Source organism: Taeniopygia guttata, chromosome 2 (genome assembly GCF_048771995.1).
Source record: "Taeniopygia guttata chromosome 2, bTaeGut7.mat, whole genome shotgun sequence".
Classification (NCBI taxonomy): Eukaryota; Metazoa; Chordata; class Aves; order Passeriformes; family Estrildidae; genus Taeniopygia; species Taeniopygia guttata.
The window spans coordinates 97,107,228-97,134,831 of NC_133026.1; the positions used below are offsets into that span (position 1 = coordinate 97,107,228).

The 27,604-nt window shown below is 35.9% G+C and overlaps 1 protein-coding gene across 1 annotated transcript; it reads right to left on the bottom strand.

Annotated features, from left to right (window-relative positions):
* On the bottom strand, positions 1 to 27,412 carry TMX3 (thioredoxin related transmembrane protein 3). Its single transcript, XM_002186670.6, is given in 17 exon segments — positions 1 to 961; positions 2,320 to 2,388; positions 4,607 to 4,736; positions 8,107 to 8,163; positions 8,483 to 8,536; positions 9,250 to 9,307; positions 11,296 to 11,394; positions 13,332 to 13,398; positions 15,616 to 15,693; positions 15,941 to 16,040; positions 16,900 to 16,980; positions 17,944 to 17,989; positions 21,113 to 21,236; positions 22,210 to 22,249; positions 26,920 to 26,974; positions 27,194 to 27,250; positions 27,253 to 27,412. Coding segments are annotated over 17 exon segments (1,527 nt in total). The 5' UTR covers positions 27,398 to 27,412; the 3' UTR covers positions 1 to 694.
* Between the last annotated feature and the right edge of the window lie 192 nt (positions 27,413 to 27,604).

The following is a 27,604-nucleotide window of genomic DNA, read 5'->3' on the forward strand; positions in this document are numbered from 1 at the left end:
GTGTGCAAGCACTCACAAAAAGTAATTAACAGGCAATCATGTTCTAAAAGGTTTTTAACATTATTTTCCAATATTTTTAATAAACACTTAGCATATAATTCCCATATCCTGCATCTAGCAAACATTCTTGACTGCTAATAATTATATTATTATATGGCACCATTCCCAAAATTTACATTTAATTTGAGAAAATAGAAAAGTTTGATGTTTTGGTTTTCTTTTCCCCTAATAATGTGCAACAGGTAGAACATGTGACTTCTTAGGAAACTTTTAAGTTGCCTTTAGCTATTGGGCCTAAAACACTTTACAGCTCTCTTTCCTTGTTTTCAGCTTTAATTTCATATGAATCAGTGTATAGCTGGGCTATATTAGTAGCAGTTCATCACATATAGTAAGGTCAAGTAACATTATCTCTGTTCTGGAAATGAACAATTCAAAACTCTTACAAAAATGGTATAGAATTGTACCTGAAAATTTCTTCAGTTTAAACTGCTCTTTGTTAATCTACTAAGGACAATTAAGAGAACATCCATTTTTTTTTTTCTGTCAATTTCTGAGAAAATGTGAATACATGCAAGTCAAAACTACCATTATGCAGATAAAATGATCCTCTTTCATGGAGATAACCAATAAATGACAACTGCCAATAAATAAATCTATTTGGAAGTTCTAGAGAATTCTCTTGCTAAACAGGTTAGTCTTTTTTCTTTTCCATAATGTCTTTCTGTTTAAGCTCTCCATCTGAAAGTTCTGTGTATTTTCCATTCTTTTCCTCCTCTTGTTCTTCCTCACTGCCTTCATCTGTGAGTTCTCGATCACCACTTTCTTTTTTAGCTCCCTCATGCTCAAATACCTCTCCCTCTGTATCAGCTGTGCAGATTCCATAACACATGATGCTGATGACCCCCAGGGGTAACCCAAAGAGAAAGCATCCCAGCAGTGGTGAACTCTTGAACACAGACTGTTGAAATAGAAAGTAAAAACCACTTTCAGTAATTATAGAAAGTTACTGCATTACTTCTCTTATCACTCTATGTATTTATTCAAAAAACATCCAAAATGAAAATCATTGTTTTTTACAGGGATCACGGAATCAGCTAGGTTGGAAAAGACCTTTCAGATCATCAACTCCAACCTACGACATAACACCACCAATAAGAGCACAACACTATGTGCCACATCCAGTCTTTTACTAAACACCTCCAGGGATGGTGAACCCCATCACATCCCTAGGCAGCCCATTCCAATGTCCAATCATCCTTTCTGTCAACAACCTCTTCCTAATGTCCAACCTAAACCTTCCCTGGCACAACTTAAGACTGTGTTCTCTTGTCCTAATGGATGTGTTATTTTGATTTTTCTGCTTGTTTGGTTTGGGTTTTATTATTGTTGTTGCTTTGTGGGTTTTTTTTATAAGGCTTGTTTGTTTGCCTTCTGCAAAAATGGCAAGGAGTCCTCAACTTCAACAATTTCTACTAGTTCATAAAAAATGACACAAGTTCAAGTATTACAATATTGCATTGGGACAGTTAATGTTTACATGCCAACTGCATATACCATGCATTTTTTGAAGCTTTAGAAACAATTATTCTAAGAGCATTAAAATCCACTTTGTGGAAGAAAAGAGTTTCATCTATTGTGTCTTGTCAAAAATTAGTCTGCAGAAAAATTCTAGAGAGTTTGCTGTTGAGGAGTAGCTTAATGGCACAGGAAGAAGGATTAATGGTTTCAAAAACTGGTGGCTAAACATTTTACTTTCACAGAAATTTGGACATTCATTTAGAAGCAAGCGAGTTTCAACTTAAATTCACAGCACAGGTTTATTTGCTTCTGTAGGACAAAGGAAGAAATGGATTTGTGTACATCATCCCAACAAAATTTTGTTGAGCATAATTAACTTATGAGAAAGAGAATGTTTGCTTTAAACTACATTAAGAGTAGTATTTAGTCTGCTTATACTCTAAGTAATTAAACAAAAAATGTAACATTCCTCAGAACAGTGAAGTGGTACCAGTTTCAGGAAAGGATGTCAAAATGGTCAAGGAACTTACTGACTTTTCTCTGTTCTAGCCCTTAAAATACATGTCAGGCATACAGAAGAGCAGTGAAAAACTAAGGTATGTTGAATATTTATCTCACACATTATTAAAAAATTTAATCAAGAAGTTCCTTTGGCCTAAACCTATACATATACCTATAACATATATACAATATATACAATATAAAACAACTCCTTTAAAAATATCTTAAAACCGTCTGAAAGTATTTGTATCCTGATTGAAAAGGGCACCCTCTAATTCAATGAAAAGTAAAACTTACCACTATAGTAGACTTGGCATCATAGATTATTCTCTTGATTCGCTGCAGAAGCCCATCACCACCCTGTGCCTGAAATTTCAAATGGAACCATGTCAAAACTGTTGACACTTTTCAGTTATGATTCCAAAAGTTCATTCTTCAGACCTTGCAATCTTAAGTCCCTTTAGAAGGAAATGAAAAGTAATTATTCCTATATCTCATGATGCCCAGACACTCCAACTTGCCAAGCTTGGACAAAGATTATTCAGTAGTCTCATGAAAAAGTCTCTCACAATTGTTTTAAACAATCAGTGCCAACTTGGACAATGGGCTGACTCTCTCTCTCACCCTCTCTCTCTTACCATAAAGAAACACTAACAAAATCTAGCAACTGCCCCGATGTAACAATAGTAAAACTGCAGAGCTCTTCTGAACTTTCCTGCAGCTGTTGAACATCCACTTATGGATTACAACAGCACAGTTAGAAACATCTAAGAACTAAGCAAAGAGAAGATATGAATGTGTAATAAATAAAACCTGTGTCAAGCAATGACAGACTATACCTACACTGCCCCCTAATTCAACAAATAACTAAGTTCCAAATAACTACATGAACCAGAAGGCAGTCTGTCTGCTGAACAGGACCAGTTTTCACCTTCCTTGAGTAGCCAGAGAAACAAACTCATATTTGGAAATCAACTCATCAGCACATGATCCGACCAAAAACCCCTCAAATAGCAAAAGAAGTCCACAAAAATAAGGCAGACTTGGAAAAAAGTTACCTATAGAGTCTTAAAAAGTAACAATAACATCCAGGTGAATAATCCAACATTTCCCAAGGAAGCAAAGGGGGAAAGCCAGGACTTCTCAGAAATTTCTCTGTGGTTCAGAAAGTCTGTGTCCTATTAGTTGTTTACCAGCATACTTAGAAGACTCTCACTCCTCAATAGCTGCACAATTTCTTGGGCAGAGAATGCAGCCAAAGTAGTGCAATTTTATGTCTACAGAAACCTTACACACAGACAGCTTAAATGAAATCATATTCTGTATTTTTGTTTTGTACCGAAAAGTGAATTTAGACTGACCTTTAATCACTCTAGCTGACATACTGCAAACAACAGATATAAAGACCTAAGTGACACTATGGCAACAAACATGAAGCATCACAAATTATCTTTCTCCACGCAAAAATAAAACAAAAACCAAAAAAACAACAAAACAGACAGAAACCAATTATATTTGTTGTTTCAACCAGAAAGATACATACAATTAGAGTCTAATTGATGCTGATAACTCAATGCACTTAAAAACCATTAAAAAAGTGAGAACTCAAGAACAAAGAACCACCAAGTTATAGCAATACCCCTCACACTGCAATGGAAAGCATGGCCAGTAAAGTCCTGAACAGCACATAAATCCACCTATATCGTGTTCTACATCAACCAGGAAATTAAATAAACCGAAATAAACCCCATATGACAAATATCTTCTGCATTATTTGCCATTACCAGGCAATGACCTAAAACTGCTGCTGCAAAGTAAAGTGGGATTCAGCTAACACAGGAAACACTCAATATACAGGAAATTGGGGCTTAAACCAAAGCCAGGCTTCTCCCAGGAGGCAGCCATATTATTAGCTATCAGCTCCCCTTCGTGGCAAAGCCTTATCTCCCCAGAAGCACAAACAAAAGTTCTGTTCCATGACCTCTTTTCTCATCCACACAACACAGCTTTCTGTTCAACTTACTGAGGGAATAAACACTCAAAAAATATCTAAGTCATCAATTCCGATTAACTTTTCTGTTTTAACAAAAGACAGCTCTTTTTTAGTTTTAGAGCACAGAGGAGTAAGCTTGTGTCCATTTCTAACATTCAAAGCAAGTATAATACTGGTTTTTTGACTCTGAAGTTGTAATTCCTCCAGCTATTTGATTAATTAATTTTCCACCCAAAATAAAGGGTGCAGTTCAATTACGCACTATCATTCAAAAATTTAAACAAATGCATCAAATGCAAACTAGGAGATGAATAAAAAGCTCTCCATTTACAACTGCACCAGTAAAAGGAACATCAAAAGAAGCTGTCTCCCATTATACTGTTAGTGGAAGAAAGCTTGCTTTGTACAACATGCAACACCACGACTCCAGAATTTACAATCACATATTCAGTGACAGCATCCAAGACAGTAAGACAGGACAGGAATATTAAACACACACATAACTATCAGAGTAACCAGTTTTTTTCCTTACTTTAGCATCTAAGGAAAAAAACACTAACCAATATATTCCAAGCTACTATGAAGACTTACTTCAGCTGTACCATCCAGGATATTGTTAATAAATTGAACCATGTCTTCTGTGCTCTCAATGTGCCTATCTGGTAGAAAATACTGCTGATTGGAGGTATTCAATACAACAATAGTAGGGATTGTCAAGTCACTGGAAACATAAAACAGACAGTTTATATATTTAAAGAATTACCATTGAAAATATTCCAATTCAAGTAATCCCTATATTATTTCAATAGGGAATATATTGATCTTCACTTCATGTGCACTCTTCATAGTAATTCTTCAAAAACAAGAAAGCAAGAGGAAAGGTATGGGCATGGTATGGTATGGACATGAACGGTATGGGCACATTTCTCATTAATATTATATTCCTTCACATCTGTGTCAGTGACACTATTGAAGCTTACAGCATTTTACATACTCAGAGCAACTGCAAATCAGTTATGACTTTCCTAAATAGTAAGAACTCCCAAATAGCAGCCTTGTATACTAAATGCATTAAGTATTTAAGTACACAAAGGCAGAAGTGTAACTCAAAAATTTAATCCCACACAACCATTGTCTAACTGATCACCTTTATCAACCTCTACTGGTCAAGTCAAAATAACAAACCATGCCAAGCACAGCTTTTCTACAGCTCTTTTAGATATGGTTTATGAGGAACAGTTTTCAAAGAATTATTACTCAGCAGTTAATCTTCATGTTCATGTACACATACATCATAACCGGAAAGAAAAAAAAAGTTAGAAATTAACTCTGGACACAAAGAAGTTTAATCTTCTGTTTGCTCTAGCAGTAAATTCAAAATAAGATCACATTTAAGGAATTTTAATACTGCAAAAGTACATTGTTCAAAAAGAAAGATTTAAATATATTAAAAAAGTTTAAAATCTCCCACAATCTTTTATTAATTTTCTACAGTTCTGTCAGTAATGAATTCAAGCATTTCCTTCACAGCAGAAGCAATACAAACCTTGTTTTATTACGTTTTCACCCTTGTCTAATGCGTCCTATCCATGTACGTTTCTAATACATGCAAAATTGATTATGATTTTAGTCTTATCTGTGGCTATAAATTAATAGTAAATTATTTAATGAAAATAATGGTTATTTACTCAAGATGCCCATTTTTCTTTGGAGTCACTCAAATTATCCTAAATTTTCTCTCACATTTTAGGCGGGGCTTTTGGATTTGATTTTAATTCATATGCAAACCTAAAAGTGAAAAAGTTTAATAATATATGACAATTTTCTGAACTTCCAGACAGCTGAATACTTAAAGATTTAAGGTGCAGACTCTCTTCCCAGTACTGAAGCTGAAAGCATAGTGACACCTCAAAAAACCTAAGGGCAACTACAGGGATAATAAAATAATGTCATCCTTTAAATGGAACTTTAGTATGAACAACCAAATAACACAACACTCTAAGGCAACATGTCACATAAGAGTCAATACACATAACATTTCCCCTTGACATTTTTTTTCTTTTCTTACTAGGGACAAAGAAGAAATCTAAGTAAAAGGCACTCAAACTAAGTCACTGTTTTTGCAAGCATCTGGTAACAAGTTCCTAATTCCTGCCAAATTATGTCCTTCCAGCAAAACAGACCAAGTTTTATTAATTAGATGCTCTGTTTCTGTTGCATTTAACAGTCTGGTAACTGATGTTCTTGGAATTGTTTGTAGAGTAGCAGAAAGGTAACCTCCACATACAGATTCTTTATGCTATACAAAAGTTCACAAAAGCACATTAAATGTGTTACTTTCAAGAGCAGAGGAGAGTTCTACATACACTGAGAGTGATATTATACACCTTAGCTTATAAAAACCTGTATTTTTGCTTCCAGTAAAACACTGAAAAGCATTTTTAAGTAAAATTTTAGGTAAAATTATGTATTTTAATTAAAATTCATAATATTCTGATTTTTTCTTTTGTGCCTGGTTTTAAATGTACCATTTTATCCAACATAAGCATGTTCATATACGGCTGAAAAGACAGAAGAATTGTAATGTCTAGTAATGGAGTTTCAGTCCAGTTAATAAATGTACTTTTGTCAAGGTCTTATTCTATCCCCAGGAATCATACAATATTTTGTCCTTTGTACAGGAAACAGAATTTGTTCCTTTGTGCATCTAGCACATTAAAAAGTGTTTTGTGATACATTTGTCATTTTCAGATTTTTTTTCTATTTCTACTTGCTGCCACCTGGTGACAAACTGAAGCAGTTGCAATACCTTTTTTTTAAAACACCAATTATTCATGCAGCCACATGAACAGTCGCTACTTTGAACACAATTTGCTGCATTCTTCTGCAAATTCCTACTCATGCTTGAAAGGTATACACTGGGTTTAGAAAATAATTAAAAGCTGATGAGTACGTGAACCAGAACTTTCCATATACTATAAATAATAAAATCAGGCATTTTGCAGATTCAGCTGAACAAACCAGCTGAACAGACCTTGCCACTAGATCACTACCACTCCAGCAGTAGTGGCTGTTCTATCTTCCTTCCCTTCATTTCCTTCCTCCCAGGTATCTCATCTCCCTCTCCTACTTCTATGCATATCCGTGCTGGTACTCAGCAGAGTAGAAGGGAGTAACATTGTTGAATCAGCAAAATAACTTCCGTACTTGCCCAAAAAAAAAAAAAAAAAACCAAACACTTTTCTGACAGATAAACAGGATGAAAGAGCTCAGCAGATATAAAAGCCTGCACACAAGAAGCAATTAATCAAGTGAGGAAGGTCTCACTTTCAGCAATTGTAAGGCACTAATTCAATCAAATCACATAATTTCAATGGAGAGACAGCTGGTTTTAAATCAGATGTTAATCTACAGACATTCTACAAAAATACAAACCTTGTGCTTTTGGGTCCATATAAAACTCCTAGAATTTTTAGGGGCATGAAGACATGTTTAATTAATGTTTTGATCCCTGAGAAATGGATTTGGAAAAATTACAGACTTATAATACTGATTCCTGGCTTTCTCTTCTTTCAGACTTCCAAAGGCCAGAGAAGAAGTCATTAACTACAAATGCCAAGCAACGCAACTCTCTAATTATGCATTTTTTAGAAAAGGATCATAGTAAGGGCAACTGTCAAGCATCTTGTTAAACAACCTATATATATATCAAAATATACCATGTACATAACAAGTGCAGACAACATCTTCCATGCATTCTATGCTTCTCTGCTGAAGTGCCTTTCTATGCACATCATAAAAATACATCAAGAATGAAACTCTCACAACTCTAACAGTAATTTAACAAAGTAGATCTAAAAGATAAGCTTTGTCAATCAGCATTATCAGTAAGCCAAATATCTAACATTAAATTATATATTTATACAGTTTAATTTAACAAGTAATTGACACTGTGGTACAGGCTGAATTCTGATGACAATGTTTTTTCTTAAGTCATGAAAGCCAAGAATTTTTGTAAGATTATTTTAAATTAAATACATTTGGTAACAAATACAACCAAAGAAAGAGTATTCAAATAAGAATTTACTTACTCCATTAGTAAACTATTAATGTAATCATTTCCATCCATGTGGCCAAACTGGAAATCCCTGAAAGAGAAGCAGTTAAAAATAAAATTATGAAAAAGAAAACACAATAGTGGGTTTCAGCAGAAGTTCTTCATTAAATGTTTTTCCTATAATTGAAAATGGGAGCACACACTCAGAAATGTAATTCAAAAAAAGTGATCATCTAGAACACAGCATTATGAAAGACAGTCAGTTAATGAAATGGTCCTATTAAATATCAGTATAAAAATATAAAAGCACGCACTGTAACATTTTTCTCTTAGGAAAAAAAAGTGACTGCTGTCTTAGAAAGATTAATGCAGAAGTCCAATTAAAACATCAGAGTCCCATGTGTGTCTACCTGTGAAAGTGATCCCGATAATCTCTGGCAACTTCCTGAATAATAGACTTTAATCTGAAAGGAAAAAAATTGCATGGATATCCAGGATAAACTCCTTCTAAATACAAACAGTAAATATTGAGATTTCCCCAGTAAGCAGCAATTTGTACCTCATCAGCAACAAGGACTATAAAAAAAAACCTTGTTCATCTTGCTTAGCTCCCAAAGGTTGAAAATAGCATACACAGTACTTGAACAGTATTTTTTTAGTCCGTATATGCAACCAGAAAGGGACAAGGGAAGGTATTGCTCCTCTCAGCCTCTTCAGCAAACTCCAACCCCAGCATAAACATCCCTTGTTTAAAGTTCCACAGACAACTGATATATAAGCATCGCTAGCTTAATTTTCAATGAGAGGGAAGTGAAGTACAGTCATTTGTTTAAACTCACTGAGTTCATCTCAAAGTCATCTGAACTGAAGCACTTTTTTCTTTCTTTAAAAGGTGACACATTAGCTTTTAAAAGCTATGAGATCATCATTTGCTCCTGTGATCTCATTAACAAATGGCAGAAGAGTGCTACAGGAACTGCCACCATCTCAGTGAACTCACATGTGCTTCAACCGAACCATAAATTAAGTAAAGTTAGTGCACTAAGTCAGAAATTAAAGAATATTCACAAGTTAAACCCACTCAACCTATATTTCTCAATATTTAAGAAACTTCAAAACTTCCCTATGTTATACCAGCACATTTCTCCCATAGTGTCACCAATACTCAATTCTGTACCTGGTATGTTCCACTGAAGAGTTTTTATCATCAATGACTGCAATAGCCACAAGTTTTCCTAAAATAAGGAATAAAATTCTTGAAACCATTTAAAAAGAAACACACATTCTCCAATGGGAAATACGTCAACTTAGAAGATCAGGTACTCTCCAGGTACAAGAATTATTTTTTAAGTATAAACCAGACTCACAGCCAAAGAGCCTCTTCAAGCTGACCAAGCTGTGGTCTTGAAGCTACCGAAAATAAATTAATATGGAGCCCAATGCCACACCACTAGCATTGCATGAAAAGCCTATCATAGAAAGAAGTTAAAAGGGAGAAAACGCAGATAAAAATTAATTTCCTACTCAGCTGTGTATATACATACACCTAAATTTGAGGCTATAGAGACCTGCATTATATAGCAGCAATTACAAACTGATTGTAAGTGATTAAATCACTATTGTATGGATTTAATAACAACTATTTTTCATACTGTTGTGAGCATTATGAAAAAAAAAAACCAACCTGGAAAATTTACTGGCAGAACCCAGAATTCACTGTATCAGAAACACAATTTAGTTCATAGACCTCTGTCAGAGCCTAAAGGTCAACACCAGAATATACAGACCTCTTCAAGATTTACTTTTTGAAGCTTTTCTGATTAAAAGAAAAAAAAACCTCCAAAACCAAAGAGTGCTAGAGCAAATCAGATAAAAGTATGTTTATAAAGCTGGCCATGTTTTTCCAGATCAAGCACCTGCAGTTAGGAAAGCAGATCTGTCAACAGCACAGTCATCAACCAGATTAACCCAAGGCTCCAGAATGCTAATTTTTCAGTTCTCTCCAGATGCCACAATTCACTTGAAATTCTCCCCACTAAGCCAACCAATTGCTCAGTTCTTACCTATCACCATGCTACAGGAAGCATTCCCCTCAAAAATAAAAAGTCACTCTTGTTCAAGTAATACTGAAGGGTTTTAAGGGGAACATCTATGATTCATTCCCAGACTTTCCTGTGAAATAGCAATAGCTTCTTCCCATCCCACTTCTTGCATACATCAATTCTCACTTTTTCCTCATTTCTTTTCACCCTAAGACACTACCTAATAAATACACTAGTAGAGAGCTAATGACCTTTTAGACTATAAAAAAGGATGTAAATAAATTCCAGGTACTATGCATTAATACATAAAGCTCTTTAAAGCAAATGATGGTTTCTCCAGCGTATTAATAAAGTTTTGGGGGTTTTTTGGTTTTTTGGGGTTTTTTTTTGGTTATTTGAGGAATTGTTAGTCAAAAATGTAACAGGAAAAAATATGCTACATTTAAACAACTTGCAACAGCATTTCTGTAAATAACAATTCAAAATGTAACAGTATTAGCTTCTTAAACATGTAACAACATAGATGCTTCATATTTTTTAAAACCTGAAAGAACTCAGTGTTGATTGAATGTAAGTATTTTGAAAGTGAATATAGTTTATAAGATAGCCTAGTACCTAAGAGTATGTATATACCTTAAGAGCAGAACAAGTCATTTGCCCTTTTCAGCGGTCACCTGGCTGCAAAATTTTCATTTGGCCTGCAGAACTTTTGCTAAAGAAAAGCTGAAGTTTTCTGGGACAAGTCCACTTCAATGCATGCTCCTGTCCCTTTCTTACCACATCTATTTCAAAGATATCTAAATCCACTAGATGTAAGATACCTGGACAATCCCTATTTCATACTTCTAAATCTAGTTTTAAAATTCCCTGCATGTATTCCAAGAGGTAATATGCAACTTATGCAAAGTGTAAGGCACTCTTAAATTAATTTTAAAGTCCTACTAATTTTTGTGACTACCACAGGATTAGACACACTATTATGTTTTGAGGAATTGACTAATGTAGATTGTGCTTGAAAATTCTAGTCACGGGTCAGTCAAACATCAACAAAATACTGCCACTATCAGCTAACCTGATATTAATTAATTTCTGAAATTATAAAACATATTCTTGTTACTCTTTTAATTTTTCTTATTGTTTAGTACACAATGTCAAAGAGTTTAGCTGTATCATCTTCTCACCTGTATCTCCAAGTTCATAAAGTGTAAAGCCATCTACGTGAAGGTAACCTTGAAATCTTTCTCTGTTTACCCAGGATGACAAATCACCATCTTCATACTCTTGACATTAAAAAAATAAAAAACCAAAAACAAAAACATTATTTTAAGAGGTGGGCCATCAGATTTACTATTTTAGTGCTACTGAGACAACCTCTAGTTTTTCTCCTTTTTTCCTTTTAATCTTCCTAGACAACTTATGACACTTTTATGGGCATTTTAAATTTTAAAACTTCCAAAGCTATTTTCAATTGTTGAATAAAAAGTGTATTATAGAAAAGCATGAAAAGTTGATTTGATGATATTATTTTCCAAATCAAGGATAAACAATGCTATATTAGCAGCTGTGACCCAGTGCAGAAAGGAACAGGTTCAAACCCTGCTTTTAAAGGGGTGTGTGCACATAACTCATCAAGTTTCAAAAAAAATAGAGTTCTAAAAATACAGAAAGTAATTATTTGTGAGAGTGCTTAAATGAAAAAGAAAGATCAAGAAAAAGCAGATGCATTAAACAGTACTGTGAAGGTAAATAAACAAATATTCATGTATGACTGACAGTTATACTGAAGGTTAGTTTAAGATGCTAGATGTCTTAATCTATTAAGACATCTAGTATATACCATCAATTAGATCTAAATCACAAGTAAAAAAGACATATATATACATGCTGCATTTTATGAGAATAAATGCACAATAAATTATTTGTCTTAAAGTCTATTGTATAGACTGAAGTATCAATAATTTCAGGTTAACAATTATCTGCTGTAAGGTAGTAGCAAGCAATTCCAAGCATAATGCATCCCATGTATCTGCATCCATTTTCTCCACTAAAGGAAAGGAAAAAACCCAAACCAAAACACCAAAGTGAGAGCACTGAAGTGCATTTTGCTCTAACTTCTTCCTCATAGAGAGCTCTTCAAATTTCTGCCAGTCATAACAGTTGCACATAAAACTTTATTCAGTCTCTTAAACTGCATCTTCATGATTTGTTTGACTTCCAATAATGTTTCCAGTACATTATGAAAAAGTAAATGTTTTACAATGTAAATTTAAAGCCTGAATTATTACAGTTTTGGCATTTGTTTTAGGTGTGGAAAAAGCAAACAGGCCATACAGCAAAATAAGTTTTTCTCTGACAAGTTTTCCTTCTCCCAAATTGCTAAAAAACATCCAAAAAAATGCAAATCACAGAGGCTGTAGAGTGAATTTTTATCTGGAGGCAACAAACTGAAGAGGAAGACAAGTACATCCATTCTACACAGTCACAAAGAATACTACTTATCCTAAGAAATTAAACCTGCAGAATAATCTTCTGAGTGATATGTTTTCAACTTAAAGTGAAAACTTGCATTTGAAACAATCTAAATCAAGAGTAGATGCTCTTACAAATAAGTGGTGTGCTTACAAGCCCAGGTTATGCAAAGTAACTATGAGTATGTGCATGTGCTTCTAACATGCCTTACGGTACAGTCTGAGTACCATATAATACTTCTACATGGATACGCACACACATATACAGATATACACTTTTACAGCAGTGGCAGGTGTCCTGGCCTTATGTACTGCACAGGTACACTGCAGAAATAGCAGTGTTATAAAACACAACTCGTTTCAGGTGGTTGTTCTACAGCTTACACAGTAAACAAGCCGGGTAAAGTAGTCCGTCCATGTGTACAATGAATTTGTACAGTGAGGGAAGAAGTAACTTTTCTAAGTACATTAATACAGGCAAAACCATAATATTGGAAGCTACATCTTACTGAAAACACAATGCAAACATCATCACTTCTACTTCAGTATTGCTGAAACAAATTCCTTGCATTTTGTTGTGGAAGAACAAGTAATTTTTTTCTCTTTTCCTTTATGAAGGAGTTGCTATTTATTGTAAAACGGGGGAATTTCCAAGCATCCCTACATACCCTTCAAAAAACCCTACTCCTCCAGTTCCTCCATATATGCTTAAAATATCTTGTCTTAAGGTAATATCCACTTTTACTTACCATCATAAACAAAGTAAGTTCCATCTTTGAAGACCATAACAGCAGGCAATTCAGGCAATGTCACATACTGAAAGAATCAGATTTCAATTAATCCATGGAAGATTAAAAGATTTTTAAACAAAAAAAAAAAAATCTGAAAACACATAAATATAGTTCATGGGGAAAATCTCCAAGGACACTTAAATACTTTCTGTCTACTAAGATAAATTTATCAGCTTCTGTATATTAAAAGCAACACAACATAAATCTATTTTTGAGAGGTGGGTCTCACAAAGTGTAAAAGAAATGTGATTTTTACTGGTATCTGCAGTAGCATGAAGAATAGTTTATGGATTGGACATGGGCTTTAGACAGGAAATTGTAACTTGAGGGTTTTATCAATCATGCTCTAAGTTCCCAGTTTGTGCTGTTGTCAGCATACCTGTCATACTGCTACTTCCACTAAATGGACACTCAATTTTGCAGAGTAAAATAGTACCACTGGTAACTTGTGCCACTAAATCTGGGCTATTTCCTGTGCTTCAGACTGATGGGAATATAAAGCAACAGCTTCAGCACACAGGGCTGCTAACAGACCTAATTTTGACAACTAACAAAAGCCTGTATTACCATGCTAGACATGATATTTAAGATGGTCAGCACCATACTAAAAACAAGCTGTAGAACCTTTATTTTTAGAACTCAAAATAATTTTAATCAGCTCATGTTTTTAGTGAACTGCCACAGAAAAAATACTGCATCTACTTCTTACAGCTTGATAGCATTCTAAACTAAAATTTTAAACAGCATTTGTGGTTAAGAAAGAACTGCATCATAAGCTAAGCTTTTGATCATGTCATCTAAATTGTCTGATTTACTAATGTTTTGGAAAGGTAAAGGACAGCAACATTTCCAAATGATATGCCTTCTGTCATTCTGCATTAACTTTCTTGTAAAAGCAGTAATTTACAATATAATAGCTGATGATATGAACAAACAAGAAGGTAGTCCCAAATGATGCTTTGCTCTCTTACTTGCCCAAAACATAATTTATCATCTTTGAAGGACAAAACAATCTGTGTACAGCTTCAAGGTTGCGAAGGATGCCTAAAGCTTGGAATAATATTACCTAAGGTGATGAAACAAAGCCTAACAGTGAATCCTGTAAGGCAAAGGCTCATTACAACTCACAACCAGAAATTGCTGAAAATTTTTGCTTCTCTCCATAGAATACTGAATACCATCACTACTTCAGCTTAAATGACACTGGTGTGAAAATTACTTTCTGCGGGAAAAAAAAGCTCACTGCTTACATCAGTGTGATCACAGAACCTCAAAGACTTCCAGCCTTTTTTACTCTCCACTGCACAACTGAACAGTACTTTTCTTGCTCAGCTGGAGCTGAAGTGCAAATAGCAATATTTAAATTAAGGTAGTTTTCTATACAAAGCTTCTGGAGAACTAACAATATACTACTTATAATGAGGCCAGTTCTACTTATGGTGTCGTAAAATCCAGCTGCCTAAAAAAACCCCACAAAACAACAAACCAAATTATGCTAATTCTCACCCCATTAATCACCAACTAACTTCAAAGTCACATGTTTGTCGGCATAGTGCAGACTTGGGTCCCACTTGGAGATAACAATAAATGAAAAAGTCTTAATTTTGCTACAAGAAGTAAGCAACAATGGTTAGACTAGCTACAGTAACATCAATTTTTTCCACCCTTGTGATGAACTGCAAATAATTTCCTTGTCACAGAATCCTCAAAAAAAGTCACAAGAGAATTCTGCAGCCAGTGGTCTGGACTGGCTGATTCCCAAGCAGATTAATGTGTTGATCAACTGTATTGCACAAGATGAAAATAACTTACCTCTTCACTTACTTCTGATTACTAGGGTACCAGTAGCAATTCATGCTACAAACCCCCTAATGCTTAAAGAGTGTTTGGTGAAAGGACTGTTGGGAGCAACAGGAGTTTTGCACTGGCTAAAAATCCAAGTATCCATTTTCTTGAACAAGTTGTGTGGCCCACATTGAGTTCTGCTCATTCTCTAATTAATTTTATTAATATGACTGAACAAGTAATTTGGCCAAAACAAAGCAATGACAGACTGAAATTTGGGTTGTATTCTTTCCCCACATAGACTCAAACATTACATGTTTCAGTGTAATTACTTAGATATCTACCAAAGCCAAACATACTGTAAGGAGCCACCTCTGTGCCACTGAAACTGCAAAATTACATAGATGAGGAGAAAAATGCCATTTCTGGGGAAGCAGTAGAAATGGAAACAGCTTACCTCAGGCAGCACATCTTCTGAGGCAGAAAAAAAGTATGTATAAACTATTAGTTCTGAAGCAACCTCAATGTATTTTTCCTGAAAAAATACAAACAATTGTTTTTTAATTTCTGAACTTTTAGTATGCATCAAAAAGCTTTGTCACATACATTATCCTTAAAGAGCAACTTGAAAACATATTTATAGCATAAGATTGTAAAAGCACTTTAATAACTGTAAAAACCCAAGAATTTGTTACAAGCATGCACTTCAGTCTTTTGAAAGATTTTAAAAATTACTCCCTAAATAGCCAAACGAAGTAACTTTATTTAATCAAGCTTCAAACCTTTAAAGGAGATTCACCACCAACATATACAAAAAGTACACGATGTCTCTTTTGCACATGCTCAAACATATGCTGGCTAGGAAGTGGCCTGATGAGAGGTCTGGAAAGGGAAACAAAGACATAGAAAAATCTCAATTTGTGCACCCTCCAAAACCCAAACAAATAAAAATTCACAAGAAAATGTTGAACAGTTTTTTGTGCTGTTTTTCAAAAAATAAATTCCAAAATGTGAATAAATTTAGTTTTTCAAGTTATTATTTTATACTAAAAGAAAAAAAAGAACATTCCCACTGTCCCCCACCCCCCACCAAATAACATGTTATGTTTATCAAATCCCACACAAATATGAAATTCAGACCTTACTACAAAATGCCGCTACAATGTAAACACGTATGCCTTTTACAGGCCACTGGGCTATACTGGAAGGGACCTCAAAGATCATCTGGTCTAACCCTATCACCATGAGCAGGGACATTTTTCACCAGATCAGCTTCCTCAGAGCCCCACCCAAGCTGGCCTTGAACACTTCCAGAGATGCGGCATCCAAACTTCTCTGGGCAACCGGTTCCAGTACCTTATCACCCTCACAGTAGAGAATTTATTCCTATTATTTTTTCTAAACCTATCCTCTTTCTGTTTAAAACCATTTCCCCTTACCTTGCACAGACCTTGATAAAAACCCTCTGTATTTCTTAGATGTCTTTATACAGTGGAAGGCCATAATAAGGTCTCCATAATTTGAGAGAGAAAATTCTGAATGTAAGCACAACAGCCAGGAAATGTGGCCTTAGAAATAAATAATCTTAACTCCCATGCCAGTCTCCCATGCAGCCACACACATAGTACACACAGTTGTTGACTTCAGTATCTTGTTCTTTTTAAAAATAAGTCTTGGCCCACCTCGAAGTCCCACATAAGTTTGAATCAGCAGAGTCAGTCTCTGAGAAGACTATACCTACCCTGCCACTCTATTAGCAAATTCAATTATATCATCCTTGGTTCTAGGTCCTCTGTAGTTGTATGCCAAGTCACCTTTCAAGCTAGATAAATAGAAAGACAAAAAAAGAACAGAAAAGCAATCACCTAAACTACATTCATGCATATAAGATTTATCAATCTTTACATGTCACCTTTCAGTCAGGTTCAGTCATCTTTCAGCAACTGATAAGCCAGAGAAGTGGTCAGCAAAATATAAAAATAATGCAATACAATGGAATTACGGAATAAAAGCTTATTTACACTGTATCTGATTTACTGACTTGTTGAAATACTTAAAATTCTTTTACAATTCTTTTTTTCTACTGCACAGTGGTCATTTACTTTGTAAGCATACATATAATTTAAAATACTTGTTTATGACCATATTTAAATGGTCCCTAAAATGACAAAACACCCCACACTCAAACCAAACCAAATACACTCAACATTTATACTACTCAGGGATTAGTCTTTGCAAAAAGAAAGCGTTTAAACTTCTTTAATGCTTTTTTAATAACTGAAATGTATCAAATAATCTTCAAAACCTTTCAAATTTATGAATTAAGCTCCAGTGAAATGTTGGTCAGCTTACAGTATTCTGCTGAGAGGGGCTGTAGCATGCTTGCATTAGCAAAGTATTCAAGTAAGTTTTACTAATTTTAACAGGCCTTCTTTGAATCCGTAGATATTTTGGAAATTCAGAGGAATTTTTAATACCTCCATATGGCATGAAAATTTTCATCCCTAAAGATTATCAAGTTGAACATCTCTGCTTCCTTTTTTGAGAAAACTAACTTGACAATTTACTATCACCTATTGGGAATACTGTTTGCTTAAACAATAACCTGCTAAAATCCCCAGTATGTCCACAGTAAAAAGTACTCAAAATCATTGAGTCTTTATTCAACATGACATTGTACTGGACTATACATTACATGGGTTTGAGACTTCTAAATGGACAGGGTTATTTTTAATTTTTTGTCATGAAACCATTGATAGAAATTAAATAGGAAGGATCAACTTACAGCTTAATTGTTGGATAGCCTCGCACTCCAAATTCAGATGCAATACCTGAAAGAAATGCATTAATGCCAAAGTGAACCAAGACTTTTTTTCTCTTCTACTTAATCTTTAAACATGTTTTACTATTCAAACCACATAAACCAATGAAAAAGCTATCACTTAGCTCAGTATGAATTACTTTACTTGCTTTCAAGGAAAAGCTTGCAGTTATTAAGATACATCATTAAATTTTGGACTTCTTTCAGAGGTGCTGCAGGGTCCCAGGATAGCCTTCCAATTACATATGCCACAACACAAATGTCATGAGAATCCTCTGGACAGACTTGGTCTGCTTTCACCAAAAGTAGCATGCATTGCATATGCAACTGACTGAAAATCTAAGAGGCAAAAATTAAGCATTGAGGATGAAGAACTGTAAATACTAATGCCTGAAAAAAGGAGAACACAATTAACTACTCATGCTAGAGTAATGGCTAGCGAGACGTGCAGTATCATACTGCAGTTATTACACATTCCACACAACTAAATGTCTACTCTCATGAACAGAAGTAGGCACGTTCTAAGCAGATACTTACCTGCTACTTACCGAAGTGGTTAAAAGCAAGACAACTGCAGAACTTTTTCCCTCACCTCAGATCTGTTTAAAAACTTCTATCATGCTCCCACCAATTGGAGTACAATTTGCAACCACCCTTCCACTTGTGAATATAGCAACTGCCACCTTAAACTGTACTTTCCAGCAAATTTAGTTTTTTCCAGAAGTTAAACTACAGTCTCAAAAAAGGATTAAATCTAAAATTGTGGCAATACTTGTGCAATTCCCTGTTGAGAAACAATCCCTGCACTCGAAAAGCACCTAGAATCAATGCTTGTTACAAAACCACTCTGAAGCCACCAACGTGCCACAGCAAGCAGATGTTGGATGCCTTGTGTGCAAAGAGTTTAGAAATTGACCCTAAGATTGTTCACCTGGATCAGGTGCAAGTACCTTATTGCACTGCACTACAAATAAAACTAGCAGCTCACCTACAGGCATCTAATCAAAGACAACTGTTTTAAGAAATACACATATGAGGATCAATTTGAATCTGATCCTTTTCTTTTACAGCTCTACTACAAAGAACTACAATGTATTAAAATGTGTATAAGAACATTAATTTACAAGAGTGGTTGACAGTTTATTTCCCCTTGTACAGCTCTTGTGTGTGCTTAGGAGAACTAGAAGAGACATATTTAATACTTTTTTTAAACATTCCAGCCACGGGGACTACCAAAATTCTCTCATCTTCATGGAAATTGCTCACATCATCCCCTCTACTTCTTGATATGAAGAATACAGTAAAGGTAAACAGCAGCAATTGTGCCAGCCCTAGGTGTGATGCATTTCTACTCAGCTTACACACAGCGGACTCCTGAGGCTAAATCCCTGAAAATTCAACTTATACCGCAGCAGGCGACTGCTCTGTTGATGCAAGAGCTGTATCCTCATTCCACAGAGCTACTAGAGGAAACATTTACTAGTGATTTATATGTTCACCTGTGATCTCAGCTCTCTGACAACAAGCTTCCCAAAGTTCAGCTCTTTCACACTACTTCATACTCCTATAATAAAGACAAACCATGCGGAGCAAACCACTCACCTTCCTTCCTAGTGACACGTGCAGATAACAGCTGTATTTCCTTCTGGTATTTTTCAAGACTGAACTACTTTGATTTCACAGAATCTTTAGATTGCAGAGGTATTAATCAGAGTGGTCTTGAATTTTTCATATTCAGATGTAAAACTTCCACTTTCAAAATGAAAGTATAAAAGTATTTCAAAAGATTTATCAGACACTATGAAACTAGTAGGAAATGTGAAAGAAAATTTTTTCCAGGGCACAAAAGAACCCTTGCAGCTTTCAATGATTTTTACATAAATAAAAATGAATTCTATAACAAAAACATAGTACCAATTCTGTTCAAGGTATAAAGAACAAGATTTCAGTAACAGGATGACACATACAAATATTTCAGGGTAGGAGTTCATACAATTTATATGACTTAGAATTTTATATACATAACTGGAAAGTTAGAGAATCATGACATGTATTCCCAGTTTTGAAGTTACCTGGTTGCATGAACTTGAAACTTCTAATTCTCCAGACTTACTTTTCTACAGAAAATAAGTATCTTTAAGATGAAACATTAAGTCATATTTATTTGGTTTTATAGAAAAAGATATATACAATAAATTGGTCTTTGAGACAAAACCATTTTAATCTCAAAAGACCAAACTCTCCTATATCTAAGCACTGGAAAGACTGGAATACCACTGAGAAAAGTATTCTGTGTAACATTTTAGGCAAATACAACAAACCTGAATAATCAGATTTAATGGATATTGACTAAAAACACTACATGTATTTACAAAATTTTATTATATGTAGATCTCACTTGGGCCCCACTCCTTCCCTACACCTTCTCTTTTAAATATCCTCCTGGTTCAACATAGATTTAAGCGAATTGACAATGAAGAAGCACACAAACACAAAGGAAGTACTGTTAAGCATTCAGCAATCCTCTCACGTCTACCCAAACCACTTCTCTGAGTACCAAAGGTTTGGTGTTTTCTCTGAAAAGGTCAACACATATGAAAGGCATCAGCAAACAAAAAAGCACTGAAAGCACTGAATTTAGTTCTTTGAGAAGACATTTACTCAGAAACATAGGAAGAAATCAGCTGAGTAGCAATCACTGATGTAATGAGTTCAGTTATTTCAGCAGGTTTTCTGTAACAGTTTCAGAAGCGATTACCTGAAATGAGTAAGAGCAAGAACACAGGCACTCCTCCAGCAGTAACAGAAGGAACCTAAAACTGGATGCTCTCCAGAGACACACCACATAAAATGCTTATATAACAGTACTCTAAGAGGCATATCAAAAGCAGATCTTCAAAAAGCTTTTACCTTCCATTTATCAGGAAGAATTCCCTACTCAAGCATAAAAAAATGTGATAAAAAGCACATATTACAGAAAGTTGTCACTTTTAGAAAAAAAAAAATCAGGACATTTTTCTACAATTACTGTTTGCATAGTTGTGCTATGACACAGAAGATCAACTGCAAGAGAAAAATAACAGTTTCAAAACAGAGGCTGTGATGAAATTACCCCTAAACAAACCATACTTACTAGAAAAGGAAGTTGCATCCATCTTCCCAACTTTTACTGGAGAACCCATGTTTCTCATTTCTATACCCACTTCATTCCACACAGGCTCTAGTTTCTTACAGTGGCCACACCAAGGTGCATAAAACTGAAAAGCAAATACATGTCACAAAAAAAAAAATAGTTTAGTAGAAATTGATTCTACAATTAACCCTTAAATCATTAGCAAGATTTATTTTCCAGTCACGGTACTCCTTATACCTTAATAAAATTGCAAATTAGTTACAAGGTTAGCATGACAAGCAGCATTTATGATTTAGTCCTACTTTTAATACGAAAGCACAAGTTTGAAAAGAATACATTAAATTGCTGCATTATTATATGATTTCTTATTTAGGAATAGACTGCATGGTAACATTTTTTTTTTGAAAGTTAAAAGATCATATAAACAAGCTATCCAGAAATTTCAATTCATCAACAGGCAGAACATATCAATGTTTTGGTATAACAAGATAAGGTCATAATTTAACAAAAGCTGGATTTTGTTTTGCTACATTGCTGATAACTCTCAAGTACCGTGTAACCCACTCAAAAATCACTAATCCGAGTAATAAGAATTACAGTACATATTTGGGTGAAAAAGGAATGTACCTCATTCACAAGCAAACTTGATCTTTTAAAAAACTCGTTGTCCCAGAAATAAGGGACACTGAATCTTTCCAAGTAATTTAGAAAAGTAACACTGGTCTCATATTTGGTCTTTCAGTGCTAACAGAAGTCTAAAACATAAATCAGCTGATATAAGTAATGAAAGGAACTATAAAAATTCTCAACAGAGGTTATCACTTCCTAAGTGTGTTAGGTAATCTGCTCTCCTTTTTAAAGGACTGCAAAACATAAACAGAAGCCTATGCAGGAGGCTATTCAGCCTATTCCTGGTTCACCCTGAACAGCAGACAGATTGCTTATCTATCCTGTCGGAATTACAGTCGTGAAGTTTTTCTACATCATGTACAAACAATTTTCCAAGCGATGAAGCAGCCTGACTACAGGGTGTAACACTGTGCAGTCTGTCTGTTGATTTCCACCAGCAGATCTTCCTGTTTTCCTTACATACTCACATCTACAAGCCAAATATCATCTTTACGGTTTTCTTTAAACCTAGAGAAAGGGGAAAAAAATTAAAGCAATAAGTCATGTATCTGAAAATAAAATAGTGAAATTCATGTGTGAAAAAGAAAAAGTCTACGATAAGGTTAATATAAAACTATAGATAGAAGACTTCTGTTTTATTTCTCTCTTTGAGAGTGGGGAAACAGAGGAGATGCTTATTTTTTAGTGTAATATTGCCCCTGTACATGATACTACACACACACAGATGTGTCATTAGGGTTCTCTAACTATTCCCTAAGACAAAAAGATAAAAAAAAAAAAAAAAACAAAAAAAAACCACCAAAAACAAAACAAAAAAAACACAGAAAAAACAGCAAGAAATAAGAATACACACCAAAACACACAGAATATATTTGACAAGCATTTTTCAATTGTCTTAGTTATATTAAAAATATTTGCTCTTGTATTTTTAAATACCAACTAATACAGACTCTTTGAGCATTGGTTTAAATTGTTAATCTTAGCTTTACTAAACTTAAATTAACTAAATTATCTTTAATATTAACATGCAAAGCAATTTTAGTTCAACCTCCTTTAACATTCTACTATAGGTGTGTTAGTTTATAGTTCTATTAAAGTTGCACACAACCATGAAGCCAACTTAATGGAATAAAAATTATCAAGTTACTGATAAAGCCCAGAGATACACAGGTACTACTGAATTTTCTTAATGCTAGACAAATGGCATCTAAATTAACTGACTGGTTTTATTAACTGTAAATCTGTCACCGAATTCTAAAACCTCTAATACAAAACTAAACTTGATAAATCAAAGTTCTTTGGTATCTCCCAAAATGCTTACACATTTCACTGCTGTCACTACAAGATCATATGAATTACTGCATTAGTTAACCAGCTCTATATAGAGAATCAAATTAGCTAGAACTTTAACCTAAGGTTTATTTTTGTAAAAGACTTCTTAAGTGACTAGGACTGGGACTAAAGTCACACACTATAACATTCATGATACAATATTTCTACTGCACCACTCTTCCTGCAAAATGAGGTATTTACTCTAATTATGCAGTAAGTGTGGATCTACACTCTAAGATCCAATTAATAGAAGTTATAGCCTAATGTGTCAGTTCCCAATACACAGCATGCCTATAAATGGCCCATAAGCAGTAGACAGAATTTATTATATTTCATTTATAGGTGAATCTGTAACAGTCCATAATGGTCTTGAAGAAATACTAATGCTGATATTGGCTTACTGTTTGACTGTTTGACAGAAATAATTCAGAAATCATTAATACAATCTAATTACAGTGTTGAGTGTTTGAAACTTAGAATTGCAGCATTTCACTGGTAAATTGCAGCCTATTTTATTTATGGCATACCAAGGCTGCAATGCCTGTACAGCAGCAGAAAAGGTTATTTGCAGAGACTATGCTATGGAACTGCTAAAGGAAAGCAGCAGTTTTAAGTCACAAAACTGCTTAGCTGACAGCCTCACTAAAAACTTACTCCACCACCCTAAGCACTACAGAGCTAATGAAAGAACCAGTGAGAGCCCAGCATCTCCTGAGAACTCTAACAAAGCTACAGCTAACTTCCAATTATAATGCCAAATAACTGACTATGATGCAAGAGGTAGAAAGCAGTTACTGAATAATAAGATCCTAGGCTGTGCTTCAATTTAGAATATCACTTTTTCTTTGTATAAGAAGAATTTACAATTAAATGTTCTCCTTCCTCTGCCACAGTGCAACTGTTATAGCAAATTGTAAAGAGCCTTTAAGTACTGAGCAAGGTAGACTGTAGCCTTGCCAGCACACAGAAAGAAAAGAGACAAAGAATTAAACATCTGGAGGCTGAGCTTTCCAACAGAGTTTAATAATTTTGACTTAAGGTTGCATAAAAAATACTGTAGTCTTTATAATAATAAATTTCAATGTACTTCTCATCTACAAGCACCTATTCAATCACTTTCCACAGAAACTAAAATCTGAAGTGTAACAAAACCTCGACTATCAAAATTCACTCGTTTTGCTAATGTCAATGATTAAATTACTAGACAATATTAAGAAAGTTCACTTTCACACTGCTGAAGAAAACCAGAAATCTCTCTACAAATGAACAGTGAAGCAATTTCTGAAGATGCTGTTTCTAGGCCCTATAAATATACTTTCCAGGCACAAAATTTCAGTCTCTTTTCAGCTGTCCCGTGCAATCCTCTATCAGCTGACAGAAACACAATCACACTGATGTAAATATGGCCTAAGTGTTGCACATCCTTGAATCAAAATTACTTGTCTCAAACATCTTCCCAACTACATGACTGAATGTTCTCTCAGCCCCTACTTAAACCAAGCACCCCATTTAAACATGAACAGTTAAAGAAACCAGCATGAAGCAAAACTGAACATCAAGGTCACAACTCCAAGGGCCTTAAAACAACCCAGCTGCTGAATCTGTTCCTTGTTTCCCCCAGCACCGTTTCTCATGCTTCTGATCCTCATTTGAGCTACCCCACAGACAGAAAAACACTTCCTTTTTAAGTCAGGTTACTTACCTGCTTCATTATCACATTAGAACAAGTCCACACCCATCACAAGATGAGTACTGACCTGAGGCAGCAGATCTGCTATCAGAGCAGCACAAACCAAGAGAAGCCACAGCTCATTTTGTGCGCCCCTCCCACAGCCCAGCTGGGCACTTCTGTCAGCTCTGCTCTGCTACTTGTTTTATTATATCCTGTAAGCTTATGAAAGGGACCTGTGGCTTGTACTAGTCCACATTGTTTACAACTACTAAAATTCCAGGAGAACACAAAGATTTTGGCAACAGTAGAATGTCCATAACATTTTGGCATCTATAAAATGGAAAACTTGAAACTTCACCAGTCACTGCTCCGCAGTTTGGAGCAAAATTAAACCAAAATTTAAATTGTTTAAATTAAATTTTAATTTCAATTAAATTTAAATTGTTTTCCTGACCTCTCTCACCACATGCCAATTAGCTGCAAAAAACTCAAAAAAACCCCTACAAAACCTGCCCCAAACAATTCTTCAAATCTTATTCTCAATTGAAAATACATGCATCTGAACAGATCTGTAATTGAAAAATGCAAGTGTTCTAAAATAAGATTTCATTTTATCAGTTACTCTAAAAGGTTACATGACAACCGAATCATGATTCTTCATTCCAAAACAGCAAATATATTTAAATACACATGGAAACATGGAAACATGATATGGGAACATGATGTAGGAGCACCGACAGGCTAAATGAATGCATCTGCAGTCCTCGAAAATATGAGAATGTTTTAAAAACAAGCTTTGAAAATCAAGTCCAAACAGTTCCCATGCTTCAGTTGTTTTTTCACAACACCAGACACTGCTGTGTCTTTCCTGAGATCTCCTTCCATATGTTCCTATCCCCACACTGATAAAATCATTACTTCTTATCTGATCTTACGATTAACAAGCAATATTGTAAAAATGTGAGTGGTTTTCTGACAGTTTAGCTCTTTGGTGCAATTTATCGTTGATTCAACCCTCATGAAAACATCACCTTTAACTGGCTGAATTTAACCCAAAGCAGTCATCTAATGCCAACTTCTCTTTCCCCACCAGCTATTATTTCTCCTACCTTTTCTTTCAATTCTAATAATCGTCTGCTTTGTAACACTTGGTATAAACCTGCTATTCTGACCAAAAATGCTCCAAAACATTCATTTGGGTAATTTTCTTGGGAAACAGCAACTATGTAGCTACCAAAGTGCTACAGCAAACCAGTACACCAACAATGACTACACAGCCAAGTTCACAGCACGAATACCCACTTCAACTCCTGCACAGTCTCAGGACAAATTCTGCTGTAAAGGCACATTTTTACACAAATATTACTGGCACTGCAAGCAGCCATGAACTAGTCCTGCAGCCTCTTTCTCTCTTCTGTTTCTGGCCATGCATGAATGCACTTAGACTCATTTTCCCAACCCCATGTGGCAGCCACGCCACAAAAATTAATGAAGAACTTGGTTACATGAAATCAGCTTTTATTTGGGGCAGGTACCAACACACCAATGTATTTTACCCTACCAAAAAGAAACAAGGAAGCCTAAAAACATTTCTGGCAACACCACCACATTAACAGCTTTAAAGAAGCTGAAAAATTAAAATGTTCCTCAGCTTCATTAATTGAACCTCCTCAATAGGTGAGACTGAGGAGAGACCTCATGGGAGCCTACAACTTACTCAAGAGGTGCAGTAATTGATCTCTTCTCTCTGGTGGCGAGTGACATGACCCAAGGGAACAGCATAAAGCTGTGTTGGTGAGGTTTAGGTTGGATATCAGGAAAACGTTTTTCACCCAGGGGGTGCTTATGCTCTGGAACAGGCTCTGCAGGGAAATGATCACAGCATCAAGCCTGACAGAGCTCAAGAAGGGTTTGGACAAAGGGCACATGGTGTGACTTTTTGGGAGTCCTATGCAGGGGCAGGAATGACCAATGATCCTTGTGGGTCCCTTTCAACAGAGAATATTCTATAGTATTTCAAGCCGAAATTTTTCTGTTCTTCCTGCTACAAAAATCACAATCTTTTCGGTTGTAGCTTTCTCAACAAGAACAATACACACAAAGTCAGGAGTCATGTTCCTCACAAGACGACAAACTATATCTTGGCAATTAAGCAAGACACCCCAATACTTACGACTCATCTAGATCCTCCACAAAACCTGCACCTGACGCCACCACATGTGCAACCACTGCGAGGGAAAGGAAAAGCGTTCCGTGAGTGATGCCCGAACCAACGCGGGGTGCTCACCCACGCCAGCGGACAGACTCCCTTCCCTCCTGGCCCCTCACGCCCCCAGCGCTTGCCTACACTCCTGCCTGCCCCAGCGCTGCCCGCCTCCCAATCCCACCGCTTTCTCCCCTCTGCCCTGCAGCCCGGCCCAGCGAAGCCGGCCCCGCCTGCCCATCACCTGCCGCCCAGAGGAGGCAGCGCGGCCGGCGGCCCGGCGCTGCTGCCATGTTGACACAGCCGCGGCACGGCCGGAAGGGGAAGCGCCGCGCTCTCCGCAGGGCGCAGGCGCGGAGCCGCGGCGGCGCGGGCCCGGCGGCTCCGGGGGCCGAGGGGCGCCCGGAGGGGCGTGAGGGAGGCGAGCGGGGTGTATAGGCTCTGTCATCTCCCCGGCAGGGAGGCTCTGTTCAGTTGAATCAATGCTCTGCTCCTTTGGAAGAGCAAGGCTCACCCTCCCTCCGGCAGGAATAGGTGTGCCGCCTCGCATGTTGGCAGATCCCTGCCCTGGGTAGAGCTCACCCCTTGCCGTGCTGCTGTGTCAGCAGCCTGCCTTCAGCACGGGGGCGAAACTTGCTCACTTGCATGTCGGTGT